Source organism: Podarcis filfolensis, assembly GCF_964270895.1.
Source record: "Podarcis filfolensis genome assembly, chromosome: 17".
NCBI lineage: Eukaryota > Metazoa > Chordata > Lepidosauria > Squamata > Lacertidae > Podarcis > Podarcis filfolensis.
The window spans coordinates 7,043,346-7,060,527 of record NC_139621.1 but is presented as its reverse complement, the minus strand read 5'-3'; the positions used below and the strand labels follow the sequence as shown (position 1 = coordinate 7,060,527).

The 17,182-nt window shown below is 44.4% G+C and overlaps 1 protein-coding gene across 4 annotated transcripts; it reads right to left on the bottom strand.

Moving 5' to 3' along the window:
* Window positions 1–1,443: 1,443 nt before the first annotated feature.
* On the bottom strand, window positions 1,444–17,182 carry LOC310752870 (surfeit locus protein 4-like). 4 transcript variants are annotated; one of them, XM_083593996.1, is made up of 6 exons: window positions 16,861–17,182; window positions 10,158–10,344; window positions 9,256–9,332; window positions 6,704–6,747; window positions 4,585–4,771; window positions 1,444–3,240 (listed from the first exon to the last, which is right to left on the bottom strand). In XM_083593996.1, exons 1-6 carry the CDS (start codon window positions 16,909–16,911, stop codon window positions 2,974–2,976), a joined length of 813 nt encoding a protein of 270 aa, XP_083450122.1. In that variant the 5' UTR covers window positions 16,912–17,182; the 3' UTR covers window positions 1,444–2,973. The 4 variants fall into 4 exon arrangements, with proteins under 4 accessions (XP_083450122.1, XP_083450125.1, XP_083450124.1 ...); XM_083593999.1 differs by having other exon boundaries at window positions 6,704–8,306; window positions 8,796–9,332; window positions 16,861–16,951; XM_083593998.1 differs by lacking the exon at window positions 16,861–17,182 and adding an exon at window positions 12,189–14,492 and having other exon boundaries at window positions 10,158–11,258.

Genomic DNA, 17,182 nt, shown 5'->3' with positions numbered 1-17,182 from the left:
TGAGTTGATAATGGATGAAAATATAGAGCTATAATATGTTAAGATTTAGAGTTAAGATAAACGAAAGAGGGTAAGGATTTGCTGATTTGATTATTTAAATGGGAATACAAAAAGGGGAGGTGTGAGGAAGTCAAGGAAACAAGCTAATGAGATTAAAGTTACAAAAAATGGGTTTGTTTTTAACTCTTTTGTATCTATTTGTTTTTCGTATTTTGTATTTTTATTTCTCTTTTTTCTTTTTTATGTATTTTTGTATGTTTTTTCCCCTTTTTTTGTATTTTGTAAATTTATGTTTTTGTAAAATTTCAATAAATATTTTATAAAAAAAAAACTAACTGGTTTATTACGGCACAAGCTGTCATGTGGGCAGTGCATGAAGTGGACAAGTCAGAGGTGGTAGTTAGGGAGAGGGAGGCAAGTTAATAAAAGTCCAGGTTACATCCGTTTCAGCCGTCCCCAACCTGCTAACAACTTGATGAGTGCTGCTGTCCTTTATTGTAGCAGCAGTAACTGAAGATCAGTAGTAGCTGCCTATTTAAACCTTTGCCCCTGAAGAGCATGATTTGCGTTGGCAGATCTTCAGGGCTGGTTTCAGATTTTGCAAGCAGCAAAGAGCATGTGGGAAAGCTTGTGTCATAAGTCCAAGAAAAGAAAACTATTGGCGCTGGGAGCAGGCCAGCCCACTCAAGAGGAACGGGAGGAAAGGCTGAAGATCCCAGCATGTTGGGTCTGAAGGAGGTGGTACAGGAAGGGTCAGACATCCAAAGGGGTGTCATCAGTGTTGACTGAGAGGCAAGTTCAAGTGACAGCCCACCAGGCTTCCTTGCATCTCAAGAAATGCTCTCTCCAGTGCTTTCTGGCTGAACTTAGTACCTCAGTCTCTCAGCAAACACTCCCATCATGCAGGAATTGCTGCCTATTCCACTGAGACAAAAAAATACAAAGAGTTCATCTGAGGTACTGTAATTAGCGTACTTCAGAGGAAGTTGTCAGAGCAGCTACTTTTACAGCAGTCGAAAGGAAATAAAGCGGATATGCCCTTCAAAGCCAATGCAAAGTCCCACAGCTCTCTAATTAAGGAAATGATGGGACTGCAGAGGCAGGAGCAGACAAAAAGGTAAGACTGGGATCTTCTAGTAGATCTCAAGGTGGTTTGCAGTAGACCAGCAGTATTATTGTTTAACAAGTTAACAATAAAATGATTTCATCTGAGGCTTTCCTCAAGGCTTATTGGTGCTTTTTAAACTATTTATGTGTATGATTTATATACTGAACATTAAAAAACTACGTTTATAATGTGTTTTTCTTTATGTCACTGGGTAAAGCAATATGCATATTAATGATGCTACTGCGTACAGCAACCATTAGGAGAAAATATAAATCCTGGCAATGGTTAGCAGGGAACACCTACTGCAGAATATGAACAAAATGTTGAGAAGAGACTTGACTAATCAGTTTATTTCAATATTAAAATGCACCAACAGATATCGAGTGCAATAGCTCCTTCTTCCACAAGCAGATCTGCTGCAGGAAGTAAGAAAAACTTCAGTCACATGAAGATCGAACACTTATAATACAAAGGCTTTTGCATTTTCCTCCCTCTTTAAAGCAGAGGAAAATGCATTAGCAAAGCTCCAACTTCTTTCCTTGCAATTATGTGTCTATGCATTTTGCATTTGAGGCAGCTTTTCATTCAGTGTGTACTGACAGTTGCATTCTTCTGCTGTGATTATCAAGTTCTTTTTGCCTTTCACACTTGCAGGACCTTTTTTAAAATGCATACTTTGTCCCCCAAAAAATCTAGGAAATGGGAAGTGAACCTTGAGTGGAGTTACTGAGACTCAAATACATGTCTCTTTTCTCATGAGAAATAACTTTTATTGAGTGTGTATAGTTCTGGACTTGCCCACTACCAGAAGGGATTTCGACTGGGTTAATGCCTCAGCCCCAAACAGGTTCCTCACCTTGGTTTAAATCCATTGCTTCTCCTATTCCTTCCTTAAGTTGGACACTTTGTCTTGAAGAACATCCTGAAAGGCACTCTTGGTCCTCAGAGCAGGTGTAGGGAACCTATGGCCCTTCCGATGCTGCTGAACTATACCTCCCAGCAGCCTCAGCTAACATGACAAGTAGCCATGGATACTGGGAGGTGTAGTTCAGCAACGTGTGGAGGGGCCAAATGTTTCCCACACCTACCTTAGAGCAGTCTTTGCCTTCCAGATTCTTCCAACATTCAGGCTCATGTCTAGTTATTGGGAGGTTCTGCCAGTGTGTTACTTCCAGGGCAATTCAGGCTTCCTCTGTTCCAGTAAGTCCCAGCTCTAAGGGAAGAATGCTTGGTAGAGAGAGGCAAAAACTGCACCATGTGTACACCCTGAGTCCTACTAAGAGGTGTCCGGGCCAGGGTGGGTGTGTGAAGAGGTTAGATGAGAAAAGAGGCGGAAATACTTTATAATCACAAACACTTGTGGACCTTAGAAACCCAGCATAGGCTTTGATTTTTAGACATTAGGCAGAGTGAATTTGGCGATGGGACTATCTCATTAGCACAGCACAGCAGCGAAAATACAAGCTGGCCCTGCCTCCTCCTGAGGGAATGGGCAATGCCAAATGATCTAGAATGCCCCTGCATACTCTACCAGAAAACCACTTTTTAATCCTGGCCTCTCACAAGGCAATACGTCACAGTGCCCCAGAAAACCATGGGGTCTCAAAGGATAAGTATAAAAGTTCAGTAAATCAATATACATACATACATATATATAATTTGACTTTAATTTACATGTCTCAAACAGGATAGAAGGCAAAGGCTTTTCTACCCTGATAAGGCAACCGTGAACTATGATAAACTGCAAGAGAATCAATCAAGGGAGAAGAAAATTCTACACAGGTTTGTAAAAGCTGTACTTTGTCCCCTTCCCTCCCTCCCCTCCCTCTCCCGCCCACACACTGAGCTCTGTTTAGAGTCCATCTTTACCACTTTTTCTTGTGCTCATCCATGGAAACCCCCCCAGGTCCCAACGCCACAACAAGCAGCAGACCACCTATGACAGACATGGTCTGGAAAAAGTCATATTTGAGGAAATCGTGGAGAGGCCTGTAAGTGGGGACGCTCCAGAAGGCATTCTGGATCAGGTTGATGATGAAAAGCCAGATGACTAGGGTAAGAGCAGCAAGCTTGGTCTTGAAGCCAATGGCTACCAAAATGATAAGCGCCATGCCAAAGATGTCCTGGAAAATCTAGGGAGGAAGACAAAAACCACGCTTCAATTTAATGCATTCTTTGCTTCAATGGCTGGTGTCCCCAACTTGTTATCAACAACAGAGATCAGGCATGCACCCAAGTAAAACAAATGTTGTGACCTCCCCAATACATTATGAAAATGTGTACGTGTCAGAGCTACCCTAGGTCCCAGCTCACAAAGGACCAACACTGCTTCGTTGTTAAGTATAAAAGTCTTTATTGAAGTTCAGTTTCACTTCCAGAGCCACAGCACGCAGCCCCACGTCTAAAGTGTCAGACCGCTGATGCTCCGTCTGAGTCTCCTCCCCCTTGACACCAATTTAAGATTCTAGCCTTGCTCCACCTTCTCCGCTGCTCCTTCCTCCTCTGGGTCCGCCTGCCCGCCGGGGTTCCGCCCTTTCTAGCCTCTTCTCCCGCTGATTCCCCTGAGCCTTCTCCCTCCCTCCGGCGGGCTTTAGGAGCTGGTTCCCCATCCGGGTCTCCTGCTGTTCCGCGCGCCTGCACATTTGAACTTGGCGCGCGCGCCCAGCCAGCAGCTTTCCTCCTGACCGTTCCACTGCTGCTGTCACTGCTTCCCCCTTCGGGGGGGCTAGCTGCAACTGACCTCCCCTCCGTTGGAGGCGTGGTCAGCCCTGACTCCCTCTCTGGAGGAGACACTGCCCCTGACACATGTGACTCTTCCCCCCCACTACGCTCTGGTGGGGAAACTGGTCCCGATCCTCCACTGCTGCTTTGGGGTTCCCCTCTGGCTCCTTGTTTCTGGTGCGTCCCCCCTGGGACCCCCCTTGCCCTGACCATCGGCGCCCCCTTCTGGGAATCTTCCGATTCGCTGGAGAAGCTCATGGAATCTCTCGGGCCACTGTCATACTCCCCTACGCTGCCCTCGGATTCTTCCCCTTCGCTCTCCCAATCCTCTCTCCCCAGTGCTCCTGCTCCTGATTCCCTGACAGTACGTATTTTCTAATTTGACTTAATTTGTTCTAGCTCTGTGATTGCTAAGAACAGGCAAGGTGTTATGTAAGGTGATGCAACAGTACTCTCTGAACATTTGCTGGCCTATTCAGCCCAGTGGTGTTTGAAAAAGACCCCAGAGTAGGAGAGAAGTCAAATCTAGCAGATTCTCCATCCCCGGGTAAGTGACAAGGCTGCAGCAAAAGCCAAACTGAGTAGTTTCCTTTATTAATCAGAATAATGTCTTAAAGGGCCTAGTCTATTTACTATCCAGTGGTGAGGTAGCACACAATTGCCCAACTGAGTTTGTGCTTATTTCCATAGAATACCAGCCAATTTTGCAGACAGAGAAAACCCAACCAAGTCTTGTAATAGTGGATGCCACTCACAGTGAAGGCGCCAAGTTCGAAGTGCAGGAGTGTCATGAACATGAGAACCAGGAGCAAGCGCCCACCAAGCTGCATGTACTGCCGTGGTGAGATATCGTCCATGGTAGGGACTCCAGCAAACATGGACTTCCCCTCAGAACGAGATTCTGCAAGTAGCAGGAGCAGCCCACCTCCAAGAGCCAAATTCCTATGAGGGAGAAAAAACATAAGGGGTTCAGACAATTTGGAACTGGGGTCTGCAATGGAGGTATCAAACGGCATATTCTGTAACACAGTAGCACTCATCACCTGGACCTTCTCATGATTCTGCTGCTTCCCTAACCCCACAATTTTTGCCTTCCTAACTGCTGGGATGCACCTGGTGCTCTTTTTCCACACCTCTAAATGACACCTATGGCAACTCTGGCCTGCTTGACTTAATTACTACCACTTAAAACCCCCTTCTGAGAGTCAGCATACCTAGTTTACCTTACTTGATACAGGTATTTTTCTTTAACCTAGATTACAATATCTTTCTAGTAGATGGCTGCCCATTCACTCAGTGTTCTAAGATAACCCTGGCCAGATAACCCAAGGAGGTGAGGATTGGATATTCTTCCTGCAACCACTCCTGTGATTTAGCATAGACAATGAGAAAGCTCTCCATACTGGGCTCCTCCTCCCATTTAATTTTTAAAGCCTTGCCTCTTAACTCTTGCCAGGACGTGGGTCCTGCCTTGCCTTCGGCTTTTATGGTTGGAAAGAGGCTGCTGGGTTCTTTGTGGGGAGAGGGATCCTGCTTCTTCTGTGTTTATTTGTTTGGGGTTACACGTTTTGCCTTTGGGGGGAGCATTCTGAGCTTTACTAAGTTTTCTTTTTTGAGATGGGTATTTTTGGTGCCTGTAAGTTTTCTATTTCTAGATGTGCCACCTGGATTATAACATTGAGAAGCCCCACTCTAGGACTTGTAAAATATTGAATAGTCCACAGCCCAAAGGGCTGAGTCATCCTTTCCCCAAGGCTGGCAGTTTTCCTCTATCGTAAGACTCTAATTTTCCCCAAGAGATTAGAGAGCCTGTTGTTTTGTCTCCCGACATGTGCTTGGAGACAGTAAGCAAAGACTCAGTGTCTGCCCCACTAGGTCATGAATATAATTGGAAATGGACCTTTCATTCCAAGAACCCCTGAAAATAGGGCAAGTGTGAACCCTATCCTCATAGGGGTACAGAAATGTTTATAAAGATATTTTATTTTAGATTTTGGATTCTCAGAACCCCGTTTCCTAAGAAGAAGTGTATTTACTATCTATTGAACTGATCTGCGTCGAGTTGAAGCTTTTGTGAGCCTAAGCAGTTATGTTTTGTTTTTATAAATTACTGTTTTGGCTTTATCAGAGAAGCTGGGGCACCTCCAAATGCCTAGGAAATGAGAAATATGTGTATTAATTATTATAAATAAGTTACCATTTGGACTAGTGGAAGCAACTATCTGAGAGTGCGAAACAGAGGTCTATTTAAAAAAACCCTGCTTGGCTTTTGGCACAATCAAGACAGCATCTTTATGCAATAAGGAACAAGGACCTCCCTTTGGATTATTTTTTTTATGAAGAGAAACCTCTTCCAGCCTGCCAAGCACTTAAGGAGGGGCAGCTAGAGGAGGCCACTTGCAGACCCTGTAAGCTTTTTGTCTTTATACAAGAATTACTATGGTCACTTTTTCAATCTACAGGGACTGGTGACAACACTGTGAGAGTTCTGAGTGAAAGGAGCTTGAGACAGAGCACAGTTGTATGCTCATGAAAGGGACTGCCTATAATGCGGGTGGTGACCATGACATTATCAAGTTGCACTATGTTGCTGAGCATAGCATCACTGGCCGGTAATCTTAGAGGTGGGATTATGTGCAATACAGCTTCCTTTCCCTCTTTATAACCAACTTGTTTCCACCATCAAACTAGCAACCAGCCTCTTCTTAGGCACACGAGTCAACCCTCTCTAACTTGTATAAGCGTACATGAAGGTATGTGGGTGTGAGAGAATGAGAGAAACATTTCACATACAAAAGGTGAAGAACATCAAAATACCCCATCATGAATCCTCTGTGGAGTTACAACACAACATGCCTTCTGGTTTTAACTCACCTCATCAAGAACTTGAGGTCCCATAAAATACTGTAGGCAATTGTCTGAAAAACAAGAAAGCAGTAGGTAGTGATGAGGACACCATCATTAGTTTAGCTCAAGGGCTCTACATAATCTCCAGATTTCCTGGGATAGGAATGATTTCCTTGGCAGCAGCCATGAACAGTTGTTGAGAGTTCCTAGAAAACAGCTTTGGGGGTAGGAGCTGCCTTTCATTGGGAACTGGTGTATGAGACTAATGTACACATAGTTTTCAGGAAGATTCCCAAGAGTGTGCGAATAGGCATTAAAATGAGGAATGCAATTTAATGTAAGCAAGTGAAAAATGATGCACGTTGGGGCAAACAAAATAATTCTAAATTTCACATATTGGGGAAATCCAATGTTGGAAGATTTAGGACAGACAAAAGAAGTTGTTTCTTCACACAGTGCAGTTAAACTAACCCCCCCCCCACCCAAGGTAGTGATGGCCATCAATTTGGAGTACTTTAAAAGATTGGACAAATTAATGGAGTATAAGGCTTATCACTGGCAACTAGCCAATGTCCATGTTCTGCCTCCACTGTCAGTCCGTGTGCCTCTGAATACTGGTTGCTGGGAATCACAGGTGGGCAGAGTGCTGCTATGCTCAGGTTTTGCTTCTGCACTGTGAGAACAAGATGCTGGACCAGATGGACCCCTGCCCTGATCCAGCAGGGCTCTTCTTACGTTCTTAGTGTAGTACAATAAATTATCACTAATGTACAATGAGAGTGGTAGCCGTGTTTGTCTGCTGAAACAATGAAGAGTCTTCAGCCACCTTAAAGACTGGGATTTATTGTCGCAGAAGCTTTTGCGGACTATTGCTCATTTTATCAGAAGTATGAAAAGTCCTGCGCCAGATGTGTACACACACAGGTACAGAGATAAGAGGTTTGCAGACACTGAGGCCAGGGAATAATCGAATGCAAGAAATAGCAGAAGACATTTCCCTGTTCCAGGCACAGCTCAAATGTGAACAAGCTGAGAAGAGAGTAGTCCATTCACAATGAAAATTAATACTATCTTTCTAGTCTGTGGTTGCTGTTGTGACTAGATCAGTCACTTCTTATCTTGTAAACTAGGGGAGACTAACCTGTGACTCTCCAAATGTTGCTGGACAACAACCCCCATCACCCTGACTATTGGAAAAGTTGGCTGTGGCTAATGGGAGTTTGAAGTCCATCAACATTTGAAGTGCTGCAGGTCAGCTACCCCTATTCTATGCAACTGAACTTTGCAAAGAAATACTGGACATTTATTGCTGTCTTTTTGCTTATATTTATTTTTTCTTTTTGCATATTATATCCAGTAGGATAACACTTTAGGCATCTAATGAAGTAGACTGTACTCCAGGAAAGTATGTATCACAATCAATCTGCTAGACTTGGCACACCTACTTTGCTGAAAACAACCAGAAAGTAGAATAATACTTTTGAACAACTTGCTCACAAGCTCAAGACTTGCCAAATGCTGCACTGGACTCATGGAATTCTGTATTTTGCCTTAAAGATGAAAAAAATGTTTTGCAAAGAGAAGCCATCGAGGAAGAATATTGGGTCAAAACATGTTTGATAATTTAAAACTGATAATATACCGTATTTTTTGCCTTATAGGGGGCACCAGCCCATAGGGCGCACCTAGTTTTTTTTTGGGGGGGGGAATAAAGAAAAAAAATTATTTCCCCCCCCCAGGAGTGGGGCTGGGGAAGCCTGAGCTTCCCCCGACCCCAGCCCCCAGAACAGGCTGCTATCCGCAAGCCTTGGGAGCCCGGCGGGAACTCCCGCCGGTCTCCCCAGGCTGGCGGATATCTGCCCAAAGCCCGGGGCGTGCTGCTCAGCGCTCCCCGGGTTTCGGGCTGCAGGCTGCTGTCCGCAAGCCTTGGAGGCCTGGCGGGAACTCCCGCGGGCTCCCAAAGCTTGCGGACAGCTTCCTGAAGCCTGGAGAGCAAGAGGGGTTGGTGCGCACCGACCCCTCTCGCTCTCCAGGCTTCAGCGAAAGCCTGCATTCGCCCCATAGGACACACACACATTTCTCCTTCATTTTTGGAGGGGGAAAGTGTGCCCTATAGGGCGAAAAATACGGTAGTTAATAAGCATTGTTTTTATAATTAATGAGCATTGTTTTATTGAAGCTTATTGGCAATAAGCACTGAATTGCTATCATTCGAAGTCTTTTACAACTGATATTCGGCAATAAATACAGAACTTCATATAATTTCAGTATACCTCAAACCTTAACATTTTATTCCTATATGGCTCCATCACTACTTCTGTTTTGGAGGGCAGATACAACTTTTCTGTTTAATCAAACCTCCTGCTTATTTGGACTGCTGTGAATTTTACTACTTTCTATTCTGTTTATATTTTATAGTGTTTGTTGTTTGTTGATCTGAACTCTAGGAAGAACAGAAGCATGTAAATAACTGTTAAGAAATGAAAACATGATCCTCCTACCCCGAAGCAGCTTGACTGGATCCAAGCATATCTTTTCACTCTGGGATCTAGATCTTGTTCCTTATACTTTCAACTCACCTGCATGAAAACGATTCCAAACAGGCCAAAGCATGCGTAAGGGACAAACTTTCTGGCGAGAACAAGCACACACCCAGCTAGAAGAACAAGAGAGAAGGTGTTTCAGGGACAACAGAAGAATTGCAACAAGGAAACAAAATACAGAAAGTGTTTTCCACATGCCCATTTCCTACACTTGTCCTGAAGCAGCTTTAAATGAAGAATAGTGGCACCCGGATCGTGCAATATGCTCCCCTCTTTGGTCCGTCTGGTGCCAATGTCAGTCTCACTCTGGTTCCAGGTTAAGACCTGGTAATTTTCTCAGGCGTTTATAAACTGTTAATTTTCCAAGTTACTATTACAGTAGTTGGCTGCTCTGTGTTTTAAGATTACAGTTATTTACTGTTAAAGAAGCCATGAATCACCTTATTCTGCATGAGCATGCCCAAATATTAAGATTTTCTTTGGAGGACAATTCCTGAATTCTTGTCTTCTGAAGTGAGGCAGATGGAGAATGCTACTCTGCTGTGGTGCCTGGGTTGGAATACTTTCCACAAGGAAGCGTCTCTGGCACTGGGTGGATCTTTCTATTTGCCCAGCCTTTTTAGTTTAAACTGTTAGGTTTTATTTTTTTTTATTCTGGAGCTGTAAACATTTGAGGTTACTATACTATCTTAGTGTGTCTAGTTTCAAAGATCAGAGCTTTGACAAATTTTATGAAAACTAATGCTGTTTGATGTAAACATGAAACCTAGTCCCTAGTCTGCATTCTAAATTTGGCCCTTAAGACAAATCACTCCCTGAAAGTTCTAGAAAGAATGCAAACATGTACTTGTGTCCCACCTTTGGCAGCAAAACCTATGGAGGATACCAGATCTGTTCCAGTCATTCTCCACCCAGTCAGCAAAGGAAGAAGCCCTTACCTAGCTGCCCACACATGTTGATTAATACAAAAAGTGTGGCTACGAGTGCACCGCTTCCCCATGACATGTTGATGTAGTCTCGTTGCTCATTCCACTGGAACCACATCCTGATGCCATCCTCCAAGAAGGTGCTAATCAGGCAGAGGTGAGCCAGATGAGGTAGGTAGTGCTTTGTCACACGCAAGAACTAGAGTGAAAGAAAGACAACATGAGAGACAGGACAGTGCCCCTAAATGGCTGCAGAAACGAAGGTCAGCCTTGCCTCCACTTAATACCAACTTTGTCCAAATGATCTCTGGGTTCTTCTGCTCCACAAGGTGGCAAATATATACTACATATGTTCAACATCTGGAAGGCCAATTTATACATGCAAAAACAAGATACTGATGTTATAACTTGGTGTACTGGTCAAGTGTAGGTCGCTCCAAACACTTTCGTTTTCAGACTTGCTCCTGAATGAAACATGTAGACAAGTGAAACTAATCTCTTACAGAGTCTGAGTCTGGTACTACTTATCATTTCCCCTCATATCAGGAGACAAAACAACAATATAGATTCTGCTGCTCACGGTAAATCCAAATGCTAAATCTATCTGTTTGAAGATGTAGTGCCTCCCGACTTATTTATTTTCTCTGCTCCCCAGCTCCCCTCTCACACACAAAATTCCTCTCAAGCAGCAGTTTTTTGCAAAGATAACTTAAAATGGCTAGTGGCCTTGATGGACTACTTAATAAACTTTCCCCCCTTCATCACCAGCAACATCAAAACCAGTTCCTGTTGATGTTGGCATCCATCTGTCTTAAGTGACAAAGGAGTGTCTCATATATAATGAAAATCATGGGCCTTGTTAGCCTGTTCAGCCTTGATCAAAATGGCCTTTGTCTATGTTACTGGGGGGCAGGGGAGGAAATCTAATACAGGGCAAATACAGATATCCCCAACTGTTCTGCATTATTCCCACAGACCGCCTGCATCAGGAGCGCCATCTACAGGGGGCTGTGGGGCGAGGCCCCCCATATTTTCAAGGGGACTGCCCCCCCATTCCACAGCAATCCTTAAAAGGACGCACCAGGACAAAATGCTTGGCCATGCCACATCCTTCTGAGAGTCACCAGGAATGTGTCAGTGATAAACTTCGCCCTACATGCCTCTTTCACAAAGGTTGAAAGAGTGGGGGATGGCAGGCCGAGTCAGCCTGACCGGGTTGGGGGCATTGTGCATGTGATATCATGCACATGTGATGGGCCCCCCAGTATTGGATGCAACTCAGCACGTTTGGCCTGAATGCAGCTTTCAGGGAAGTTTGAAACTTCTGCTCTAGAGAACCTTTATGTTCCTTCTAGACTAAGATTGGGATAATTATTTTTCGCTCTATAAGACGGACCAGACCATAAGACGCACCTAGTTTTTGGAGGAGGAAAACAAGAAAAAAAAATATTCTGAATCCCAGAAGCCAGAACAGCAAGAGGGATCGCTGCGCAGCGAAAGCAGCGATCTCTCTTGCTGTTCTGGCTTCTGGGATAGCTGTGCAGCCTGCATTCGCTCCATAAGACGCACACACATTTCCCCTTACTTTTTAGGAGGGAAAAAGTGAGTCTTATAGAGCAAAAAATACGGTAATTATCAGACCACTTAATTTTCACTTTCCACACTATTTCCCCAGCTCAATGCTTTCTGGCTGAATGGAAGAAGTATGCTTGTCTAATCTGTGCTAAAAAAAACCAGGCCCATATTATTCCCATTAACATGGCCTATCTTGTCTGTCCCCTTGCAGAAAAGCCAACAGATCGTTGTTTCCCAATCCAACCAATGAACCACATACTGTTTTCTCAGTGTTAGAAATTCTCCTCCAAGAAAGCCAAAGAAAACTCATACGCACAAAACAGAAATATTTTTGGAGATGCATAACATGGAATAAAACTCTACAACCAATTAATTATACATGCAAATTCCAAGCACCTTCATTCTGCTTTGGCTACTTCTTGGGTGCCTTTGCTCACTGTGCGATTCCTCTCTGCATTAAGATCTCACTATTTTTACAGGCCTAGAAAGCAAACAATGTATTCCCATGTCATGGGAGGCTCATTTGACCATAATAAAACTAGGTGGTAAATTTGAAAATAATATTTATCTCCTCCTAACTTCCCTCATAGAGTTGTTGTGAGGGTAAATAATAAATGTAAACTGAGAATCACCATGGAGATTGTGAACAACTACTACAGCAACAAGCTGGTAGCATAACTGTTGTCTGCAGGGTACCATGACCCTCATAATTTCCTCCAAAGAGTAGCAGCACCCTGCAGAGAAGATTTTGAGGTGCCCCAAGAGAAGATGAAAGGGAAGACTTGTTGTGTGAACTGAACTTTGCATGTACAACACTGATTACACCCGGTGTCATTCAAAATTGTGAGCCCTAAACAACAACAACAACAACAATAATAATAACATTGATCCATGCAACTTTACAGTGGAAGCAATAGTGGATGCAGAAAAAAGTGTATCCAAGCCCAATTCCTACTTTTTTCTTTCAGTGGTAAAGCAGCAGCTCCCTTCACTGTCCACAAATGATCCTTGCATGGTAGAGGGCTGAGATCAGAGAACATGCTTCACATGATTTTGTTCTACAAATCCAATCTACTACCACCCTTAGATCTTTTGTGGGCGGAAAACGACTGCCCCTTCAACAGTTGATGAGCCCCAGACAGTACAGCACATTCCATGGCAGTATGAGGTTAGCATACTAGCACAACACTGGCCCCACTATTTTTATGCAAGGATCATTAGTTTTGTTAGAGACCCTCTCCTACCCCCATGGCCCTGCAGACTTCAACAATAAAGGAAGCAATAGGACGCTGCATCATTTAAATTGCAATCTTATGCATACTAATTTAGAATTCAACTACTGAATTCAAATGGCTTTACTCCCAGGTAAGCAAGCACAAGGCTACAGCTGCCAACACTTAATTGTTTTGATGAATTAAAAGACTTTTAATTGATTTCAACATGTACTCTGATTAAAAAGGCAAGTCAGTGGTGAATTTTTAAATTATTTTTCACTCAAGTCCTTAAGAAAAACGGTGCATGGTAGGCACCACTTTAGAAGAGGCATCTCTCACATAAGAAGGGATGCTTCTCCCAAGATGGAACCAGACAGGACACAAATAGACTAATTTATCAACTAAGGTTACTAAGTAACCTTCCCTTCCCATTCTCGAACTTTTGTTTGTTCAAATGAAGAACATATGCAGATTTAACTGATTTAATAAAACACCATATGATTGGTGAATACTTCTTTTAATTAAAAATTATGGTTAATTGATGAAGTTTTCTTTTCATTACCAGTTCTAAGTGATATAAAGTTCACAGTCTTAAGAGCAACTTCTGGTGTTGCTTTATGTGGAGAACAAGAAGTGCAAGTCAGTTCATATTCCTCAGGCAATTTGTAACTTCAGAAAGTTGCCCTCAATGAGGCCCACCCATTCTGCCTTGGTACACGTCACAACATTTATGCTTACCATTCCAAATACATGCAACTGAGTTTACAAACTGAGTTTAAAAACTCAGTGTTTGTAAACCTCCAGTTCACAAATTATGTTGACGTTTACATGTAGATAAAACTCATGATCAGAATGGGCTGCAAGGCTGCAATCCTATGAATTTGTCCAGGAATATGCTATACTGAACATGCGAACAACTTTCAAATACAAATACACAGGACAATGATGAACCTGTTTTTCACCAATATAATGTCTGCATTATATACCTAAATCTATCATGCAAAAATTAAATCCACTTATCCAAAATGCCCTGACTGCTAGAAAGATAATCAAGGCACAAAGATAGCCAAGGCAACAAAAATAAAAATGTTTTGTTCATTTTGGCTGACTAATGGACCATGTGACTGGTTGAATTTGCCAAAAAGGTTAAGAAAAAAAACAGGTATTATGTTATAACCTGTAGATGTACAAGGAAGCTCTTTAATAACATATTTTAAAAATGCACTTGATGGCAAAGAGTTGATAAATCCCATTTAATGTAAGAGTGCACACACATAATCACACCTTTTCATTCCAGATTAACCTGGAAGAATTGTCTTCACTTTGCATAGCTCAATGCACACAATCATTGACACAAATCAGAAACCCATTCTAAGCCTACATATGCATTGTTTTACTCTCCAGTACTTATTGTAATTGCAGCTGTGGACAAAGTACAATGGCCAACTTTATGTAGGTATTATTACGCACAATTATTTGATGTATGAAAATAGCCACAACACTTAAGTGTTGTTCCTGGTGGCCAAATCAGTGCTAAAATCACTTCCACCTAGTTGGATTCCACACCAGTAATGTCAATATATAGTACAGTTAAATGTGGAACTTGTGGCTTTTCCGATGTTGTTGGACCACAGGCTTAACATGAGTCAGTGTTGTGATACATCAAAAGTAGTATAGTGTCCAGATCAAGGGAAGTAATAGCACTGCTCTATTCTGCCTTGGTTAGACCACAGCTGAAGTACTGTTTCCAGTATCTAAATTTCTCCATGTGTGTTTTGCTACTGGTGCAGGCCCAACTGCAACCACATTGAGATTTCCGGGTACCATTTTGGCAACTGACATCTCCATCAAGCCAGCTGATTCGAACACAGTCCTCCATCATCACATCAAATAAACTAAGTGCAAGGCTGAATACAGATATATTTGACTGTGTTGCAGACTTTTCACAGGCCACCTAAATGGAGCTCACGAACTAGTTTAAAAACCTTACTCCATTGTTAATACTATTTCCATTTCCACTGTGTGTCTCCTTGCATACTGGGCAAATGAATAAGAGCAAGCTACATATAGTTGACATAATAGAATTATAGAATTGTAGCATTGGAAGGGATCTGAGAGTCATCTTGTCCAACCCCCTGGGCAAACATTCCACTGTGGTGACCGTAACCTAGGTTTAAGGTGCCATTTGGCTCCTAGCTTATATTAAGTTTCTAACACTGACTGTGTCCAGTTCTGGGCACAATTTAAGAAGGAGGATGACAAGCTGGAACGTGTGCAGAGAAGGGCAACCAAGATGATATGGAATCCAAGCCTGATTAGGAATGTTTAAGGGAATTGGGTATGTTTAGCCTGGTAAAGAGGAGATTCAGAGGAAGTTTTCAGCCATCTTCAAATACCTAAATGGCTGTCACACAGAGGATAGTGCTCCAGAAGCTAGGACCTGGACCAATCGCTTCAAGTTACAAGAAAGGAGATTCTGACTAAACATCAGGAAGAACTTTGTGATAGTAAGACCTGTTTCAACAGTGGAATGGACTCCCTAGGGAGGTGGTGGATTCTCCGTCCTGGGAGGTTTTTAAGCAGAGGTTGGGTAGCCATCTGTCAGGTTAGATTTAGTTGAGATTCCTGCATTGCAGGGAGTTGGACTAAATGACCCTTGGGGTCCCTTCCAGCTCTACAATTCTGTGATGCTATGAACTCCTACCACCCCTCACCACGTTGGCTGTGACCAAAAGTGGTTGGAATTCAACAACATATGGGAGGATTAGATTCCACATCCTTGATAAACAAAAACCATGTCACACAGGGCTGGTGCAGCATGAAGCCAACTTTGCACCAGCTCTTGGTACTTCCAGGAGGCTGGGGGAACAACTGACCGTCATGGCCCTTCCCAGCATCGGCCTTTTGCTGCTGCCAGCCTCCTCTGGAGTAAGGATATGGGGGCCAGTTGTATGTCACCTAGCCTGAAGAGAGGACCCTTTTTCCTGTAAACTGCATTTTAAGCCAGGCTCCTTGAGGACAGGAAGACCAGTACTGTACCGGAAACTTCGCTGTCAGTTAACTCATTTCACTTTGTCTTTAAGCGTCGCTTGTGGCTATTTCGCAATACCGGATTTATTCTGTTGTCATTTCTGAATAACTGGCATGCTCTTTGTTTGGCAAATTTTTGGAATGTTTGCGCAGCTCTTTGTGGGGGAAAAGTGGCATATAAGTAAACGCAACCAACCAATCCAATCCTTTTAGTTTTCCCACCCAGAGTCAATTCGCCCATCCGCCCCCTCATGCCTTAGGCTCCAGATCATGCCCGGCGGGATACCTTTTGGCACGTCTGAGGCAAGACCGGCAACACGAGCTTCTCACCCCCCCCCCCAAATGCAGGCCCAGGTCACCTCACTCGTGCGTGGGCCATGCTAGGGCAGCAAGCTAACTAAGGGGCTGCAGGGCAAGCCCCTAGGCACACTTTCCAGCCGCTTTCCACCCCTCGGAATTTCCCGCCTGAGACAGCTGCTTTGCGCGCTGCCTCACGGCAGGGCCGGACCAGCGAGGAGAAGCGAAAGCGGCCGCGCCTGAGGAGAAAAGTTCCTCCCGAAAAGGGAGGCAAGCGGCTCACAGGGCTGCCGGCCTCCTTCTCTCAGGAGGACGCCCCTCCCTCGGGCCGAAGCGACGCCGCTCTGCCCCGGCCTCTGCCCTCCGCGCCCCTCGCCAGCAGAGCGGGCCTTCCACAGAGGACGCTTCTCCTCTTCACCGCCGCCATCTCCCCGCCCGCGAAAGGCAGCGAACGGGAAGGGAATAAAGAAGCGAGGGAAATGGTACCTTCCTCCCGCTCGCCCTCCCCTCCTCTCAGGGAAAGATGGTACGGCCCCCAGCACGCGGCTCATTCGGCCGGCCGCGGAATTCCATCCGAGGAAGGGAGGGGAGGAACTCACCTGATCGGCCAGGTCTTCGGCCGCCCCCATTACATCGCCGCTGGGCGCCATGGTCCGCTGAAGCGAGGCTCGGCCACGCGCGCGCGCCTTCTCTTTCTCCCTCCCCCTCCCCCCTGCACTTTCCTGAGGGGCTCCACGAGTAAGTGGGCGGAGCCTGAGCTCAACCAACCGCAGGCCGAGCCAGCTTCTTTCCCAACCCCTCCTCCGGATCGTCGTGCGGTTTAAGGCCCCGATTGCTACGGTGGCCGACTAGGCGCTTGCTACAATCAGAGCTCCGGCATTTACAGCAGTCGACTTTTCCCGCCCTCGCCTCCAGGGTCAA